The following is a 6,786-nucleotide window of genomic DNA, read 5'->3' as shown; positions in this document are numbered from 1 at the left end:
GTTTGTTTATTTTTATTTTTAATTTTTACCACTGAGCTACCTCCCAGTCCTGTTTTTTACTATGTTTTTAAAAAATATTTTCAGTTGTAGGGGCAGGAGTTGTAGCTCAGCAGTACAGTGCTTGCCTGACATGTGTGAGGCACTGGGTTCGATTCTCAGTACCACATATAAATAAATAAAGGTCTATCAACAACTAAAAAGAATTTTAAAAATATTTTCAGTTGTAGATGGACACAATACTTAAATTAATTAACTAACGTATTGATTAATGTGGTGCTGAGAATCAAATCTAGTGCTTCACACATGCTATAACCCCAGCCCATATTATTATGTTTTTAAATTTTGAGACAGGGTGTCGGTAAATTACTGAGGATGACCTTGAACTTGTGATCCTCCTGCCTCAGCCTCCTGAGTGGCTAGAAGTATAGGCAGGCACCACTATACCTAGTTGGTCCTTGTGTCTAGACATCAAAATTTTGTCAATAGAATCCATGCTTTTTCTCTGCTGTCTCCTTTGCTCCATCAAAACCAAATATTTCCTGCACATTATGAGACAACAGTAATTATTTGCTGAAAGAGTAGTACAAAAAATGGCTATAGATGACCACAAATTAAGATGACAAGACATGTATGTGAATGGGGTAGACAAAAATGAATGGTATGCAAGTTTAACTTCAATCAGAATATAGATAATAAAATATTAAATATTCCCTGGGTAATTCAAAACCAGTCAACAAAATGCAGACCATATCTTCTGGATCTTTTAGTCAATCCCTTTCTTTCTTTTCTTTTTTTGGTATTGGGGATTGGACCTGGGGTACTTTACCATGGCATTACATCCCAGCTGTTTTTAATTTTTATTTTGAGAAAGGATCTCACGAAGTTTCCCAGGCTGACCTTAAACCTGCAATCCTCAAGCCAGGCATGGTGGCGTATGCCTGTAATCCCAGTGGCTTAGGAAGCCAAGGCAGGAAGATCATGAGTTCAAACCCAGCCTCAGCAATTTAACAAGGACCTACTCAGTGAGACCCTGTCTCAAAATAAAACATGAAAAGAGGCTGGGGATGTGGCTCAGTTGTTAAGCGCCCCTGAGTTCCATCCCTGATACAAACAAACAAACAACAAAATTGCAGTCTCCTGGGTACCACTGCATCTGTTAGTCAATTCTTTTTTGTTTTTAGTACTGGGGATTGAACCCAGAGTTGCTTCACCACTGAGCCACACCCCCAGCCCCTTTTTATATTTTATTTTGAGGCAGGGTCTTGCTGAGTTACTTAGGGCCTTGTTAAATTGCTGAGGCTGGCTTTAAACTTGCCATCCTCCTATATCAGTCTCCCGAGTAGCTGGGATTACAGACCTGCAGCACTATGACCGGCCCATTCTTTTCTTTAATGTGTTTCCTAAAATTTAAGAGTTCATGTGAGAAGATGACTGACTATTGGAAGTCTTTACCCCTTTGCTCCTTTAGTTGTAATTAAATACATAATTTTTAAGAAAGGCTTTTTTGTTTTTCTCTTTGCCTCTTTCTTCATTTGCCTTTTCTGCACCAAAAAAGCTTTCTATCTATCTATCTATCTATCTATCTATCTATCTATCTATCTATGGGATTGAACCCAGGGCCACACACATATTAGGCAAGCACTCTAACACTGAGCCATGTCCCCAGTCCCCCAAGAAAACTTTTTAAATCTCTTAAACCTTTTATGGAAAATAATGTACATATAGAAAGAGCTCAAAATCATAAGCAGACAGCTCAATAAATTCTCAGATCAAGTAATACAATGACTGAGTCCCCAGGAACCTCTGTATTCCCTCTTCTAATCACTAATCCCCGTGGATAATCACTGTTCAGATTTCTAATTTCATATGTTAGTTTTACAAACTATGCCAACAAAGTTTTTTTAAAAAATTTAATTAATTAATTTTATTATTATTTTTTGGTACCAGGGATTGAACCGAGGGCTGCTTAACTACTGAGCCACATCCCCAGCCCTTTTTATTTTATTTATTTATTTTTAAAATTTTAAGTCAGGGTCCTCGTGAGTATTTGCTGAAAGAGTAGTAGGGCCTTGCTAAATTGCTAAGTTTCTGAGGCTGGCTTTGAACTTGCAATCCTCCTGCCTCATCTTCCTGATCTGCTGGGATTACAGGCTTGCACCACCATGCCCAGCCATTTAATTTAATTTTCAATACTGGGGATTGAACCCAGGGGCATTTTAGCTCTGAGCTACATCCCTGGCCCTTTTAAATTTTTATTTGAGACAAGATCTTGCTAAATTGATGAGGCTGAACAAGAACTTGTGATCCTCCTGCCTCAGCCTCCAGAGTAGCTGGGATTTCAGGTACTCCCATGAGCCACTGTGAGGGGCTGCTGATGATATTAACTGAGACAGCATCATGGATCCTTCCTAGCACTGTGACTGGGTTCTAGAGGAAGAGCCTGGGAAACTGTCACAGGTTCCTGTAGTAATGGCTATTGTCAGAACTGCTCCTCGGGTGGGGCAAGGTGTGACTGTTTCTTGGGGTGCTGGTGACTGGGTCCAGTTTCTTCCAGGCTGGCTAACCAGCCCTGGGCAGGGTGGTGGTAGGCAAGCAGGAGGGAGAGGGAGGTGGATGGTCATGGCCAGAGGGACAGGGGTGCTGCTCTTGTTTTGACATCATTTTCCAGCTGGGGCTGAAGCAGTGAGGAGAAGGAGGTGTACCCTGCCCAACATCCCGAGGTGGGGGGAACTATATGGAGAGCCAGAGGGGTCCTCCCAGAGAACTGACCAGAAGAGGGGCTAGGAGGGCCAGGGTCATGATGTGGGGCACCCGGTGAGGAGCAGCAGCTGTAGGGGTGTTGAAGGCCTGGGTCACGGAGTCCCTGTTGCAGAGATGCCCTTCACAGCAGGCGCCCTGGAGGTCAATGGCTGTCCAGGGGCTGGTGGTGCCCATGGTGGTGCAGGAGGGCCGGTGGCAGGTTCGGATGTACACAGGGACTGAGAAATTGCCTGGGGTGGGCAGTGGGGAGGGATCAGAACCAGAGAGGCAGTTGCACCTGAGCCTCCACCCTAGAGGCCATGTCCAGTGCCACGACTCAGTCCTCAGACTCACTTCAGTGCTTTCTCCTTCGGCCAGGGCCACGCCTCCTCCCGCAGATTGGGGCTGTCTCCCTGTCAGGCCTGTCTTGTGCCTCTGCCCTGGGACCCGCCTCGCCTCCACATCCCTTGCCCAGGTCCATGCCCCCTTCCAGCCCCTCACCGGTGGTCATTCGGCCATTGCCCTGGAAACAGACGCTCTGGTCCTGGTGACACTGGACCCGTCGGGACTTGTCAGGAGAGCAATCCTCGGGGTGGACGCCCACGCAGGCGTAGCACTCGGTGCCGCTGAGCCTCGGTGGGTCAGGTGCTAACAAGAGAAAGCAGACGCGCACCCAGGCAGTCGTTCCCAGGTTCGGTTCCGCGGCTGCGCACTGCACCGGGGTGCCCGCCGAGCCCAACGGGGAGGCTGGCGAAGGGGCGCGACCGCCGCGGGTGCTCAGCGGAGGCCACGCCCCACCCGGCCCCTGACCGCCCCGCCCCGCCCTGCTTTCCACCTTGACTCAGGTTGGGGATGACGTCATGGGTCACGAGGTGGTTGTTGCAAAAGTCTCCCACGCAGCCTCGCACCACCGAGAAGTCCGGCGGCAGCGCGTCTTGGTTGGACTGCATGGAGCCGGCCGTGGGTCCCGTCCAGCAGCCCTTCTTTACCAGGGTCACCGGTGCGCGATACCCTGGGGACGCGAGGAGGAGAGGCCTTGAGTTCAACACTCCTCCTTCTCTCCTAGCTCTCCTCTCCCCCACCTCCGCCAGGCTCTTCTCCCCTGCTCCTCCCTCCCTCCTTCCCCTCTTCCCCACCTAATCGTTCCCTCTCCTCTCCCTCCTTTCCCACCTCCTTTTCCTACCTTCTCCGTTGTCTTTTTCCTCCCCATCTCTCTCTTGTGCCCCGTCCACTCTTTTCTCTCTCCCCTCCTCTCCATCTGTCCCTATCCTTGGCTGCCTCGCTAGCAATTTCCCCTCCTTTCCTCTTTCCTCGCTCCTTCCCTCCCCCCCCTCTCTCTAATTTCTCATTCCCCTTCCTCTCCCCTCTTCCTTTCTTCTTCTGCACGCCCTTCTCCTTTTCTAGCCTCTGTGAGGCCCTCACCAGTGTCCAGGGACAGGACAACCTCAGAGCATCCGTGGGGACAGGAGATACTGGGGAACTTCATGTCACTGAGGTCAAAGGGCCCCGTGTAGGTGTGCTCAAAGCTGTAGCACTGCAGGGCTCCGGAACCTAGGAGGGGCGTAGGGGCGGCATCAGCAGGGCCAGGGCAGGAGCCTTTCCTAGGGACTCAGGGACCACACATGGCCAGGCCCCTCCGCCCAGAAGGAAGCTGGGCCTTGATGCCCTGAGAGAACAGGGTCTGTTATTGCAGCCAGTCATGGTTGGGTCTGTGTCGCCGCAGAGCAATGCCCTCTCTGCAGTTTTTCCCTCCAAGTTGTTCCAGGTCTCCACCCTCATCCAGGAAGCCCTCTAAGACTTAGATAAGGGAGGAGGAAGTGATTCATTGCCTCTGTCCATCCCTCCCCAAGTAAGCACGTTAGATACAGTAGCACTAAAAGACTTCCGACGGGAAACAGGTGCCCCAGTTGAAGTCCAGTGAGGTGCAGTTTGGTGTGATAATCTCACACACAGCCAGCCCAGTAACACACGCACAGAACACTAAACACTGAGGTAAGGCAAACTGAACTTGACACAGGTCCATGCACATCTCATAAACACAGATGGAACAGCCTGAACGAACCCATGCAGGGTTCTACAGTCTCACACAAAACCAGTGTTCACCTGGACGCCCATTACAAACACTCCAGCCCATGTCGCAGAACCTCAGGCTTGGGAGTGTGATTTTGTATACATTGTTTTGAGGGATTCAGAAGTGCAGGAAATCATACCAAGACACAGGGAACTACAGACCCAAGAATCACATATATGCAAATAAAACAAGAGACCACAATTAGACAAAGTTAGAGATTATTGAAAATGAGACCATAAGTACATACAGTTTAAAATCATTTAGGGATCCAAGATATATAGACATGCAACAGGTGCACACAGAGAAAAATACACACACACACATGTGTGTGTGTATATATGGAGAAAGACCCACAAATCAGAGATGCACAGAGACACAGTTACACCTAATTATATGCATCTCTCTTATACAAAGAAAATAAAGTTCGGAGATAAACAGAGCCACAAAAGCATTTTTTAAAATATGCAGACATCAAAATCTGGCACAGAGAAACACACACAAGCACAGAGACCCCAAGGACACACTGACAACACACAGAGCCCACACTCTCTCCAGGGATGCACAGATACACACGTGTGCACAGGAATAGCCTCCTTCTTGCCTCTCTTTCTCTTTGTAGCCATTGCCATTCTGAAATGACATGTCCCCATCCTAGACCAGTTAGGGGAAGAGGAAACCTGAAGATGAGGCCAAGGTCCCTGAGAGTTTGGAAAAGGGCACTGGTGACTCCCCAGAAATACCCTTGAATGTGGGGCTGGGCAGGGAGAGGGAAGGCTGGAGTAATGGAGAAGATAGTTACTGGAGAGAATGACTGAGAAGGGGAAGAAGAGAGAGGAAGAGAGAGAAATGAGTGAACATAGCCTCCAGCCTCCTCCCTGCCTTAGACCCAGGAGTCCAGCCCCAGCCCTCCTCCCCCTGACCCAGAAGTACAGGTCTCAGCCCTCCTCCCTCAGACCCAGGGGTCCAGCCCCAGTCTCCTCCCTCAGACTTAAGAGTCCAGGCCCAGCCTCCTCCCTCAGACCCAGGGTCCAGGCCCTAATCCCCCTTCCTCAGACCCAAGGGTCTGGGCTGCAGCCCTCCTCCCTCTGACCCAGCGGTACAGGCCCCCAAACCCTTCTTATATTGGGCTCCGAGGTTGAAGTACCTGTCGGACAGAGCACAGTCCCAAAGAGGCAGAGCAGAAAGGCCCTGGGGACCCCCATTGCCAGAGTGTGGATCTGCGCTGAGACACCCAGGACAACTCCTGCTGCTTGGTTTGCTGTCTGGCTGGTTCTTCTTAATGAGCCCAGGCATCCTGGCTGCCCAGCCTGGCCAGGATTCCTCCACCCCACCCTCCCTTATGTGGGCTGATCTCCTAGGTAATCATGACCTGGCCAGGATGAGTCCTGGGTGCTAAAGGAAGAAGGGATTCCTGTCCCAAGGAAGGAGCTAGGGGTCTGTAAGACTTAATTTGTGGGGCACAGTGGTGGGGTTTGTGGTTTCTTCCTCCCCTCCTCCCCATACTCTATCCTAGTCTGGGAATGGCCTCTTGCCTTCTCTTCTCTTTCCCTACATCAAAACACGCTTCCTGCACACTCAGACACACACAGCTCCCAATCCTGGGGCCACGTCTCCAGATTTAGAGATACACACACATCATCCCCTCCCTGGGGCCATCTCTGACCCTCACCTCCCTGCTCAGCCATCTCTCTTTGGCCTCCAACACCTCACTCTCTCCCAGCCCTGATCAAACTAGGCTGGGCTGGTGTCTGTCTCTTCCACCAGGCTGTGACCTCCTCAGGGGCCTCCAGGGATAGCTGTGATATTGCAGAATAAATGAGTGGATGAATCAATCAATTAATCAATCAATACACAAAGAGGCACAAGAGAGAAAGAAGACATATAAGAGTCAAGTGCAGTGGCACATGCCTGTAATCCCAGTGGCTCAGGAGGCTGAGACAGGAGGATCGCGAGTTCAACTACCTCTTTTTTGGGTG

At 49.9% G+C, this 6,786-nt stretch overlaps 1 protein-coding gene across 2 annotated transcripts in view; it reads right to left on the bottom strand.

Annotated features, from left to right (window-relative positions):
* Positions 1-240: 240 nt before the first annotated feature.
* Lypd5 (LY6/PLAUR domain containing 5) overlaps positions 241-6,786 on the bottom strand; it is a 31,821-nt gene continuing 25,275 nt past the window's right edge. The window contains exons 1-5 of one of the 2 annotated variants that reach the window (XM_046455562.2): positions 5,955-6,105; positions 4,162-4,290; positions 3,575-3,751; positions 3,241-3,387; positions 245-2,990 (exon numbers count right to left, since the gene is read on the bottom strand). In XM_046455562.2, coding sequence (XP_046311518.1) covers positions 2,731-2,990; positions 3,241-3,387; positions 3,575-3,751; positions 4,162-4,290; positions 5,955-6,012 — 771 coding nt within the window. In that variant the 5' untranslated portion in view covers positions 6,013-6,105 and the 3' untranslated portion in view covers positions 245-2,730. Of the gene's footprint in view, positions 2,991-3,240; positions 3,388-3,574; positions 3,752-4,161; positions 4,291-5,954; positions 6,106-6,786 lie in introns of those variants that run through there. The other variant, XM_046455561.2, reaches the window with a different exon arrangement.

Source organism: Marmota monax, unplaced genomic scaffold (genome assembly GCF_021218885.2).
Source record: "Marmota monax isolate L192 unplaced genomic scaffold, Marmota_monax_Labrador192_F-V1.1 WCK01_AAM20220418_F8-fsc00149, whole genome shotgun sequence".
NCBI lineage: Eukaryota > Metazoa > Chordata > Mammalia > Rodentia > Sciuridae > Marmota > Marmota monax.
The sequence above is the reverse complement of the archived record's forward strand: the minus strand, read 5'-3'. Positions and strand labels throughout refer to the sequence as shown.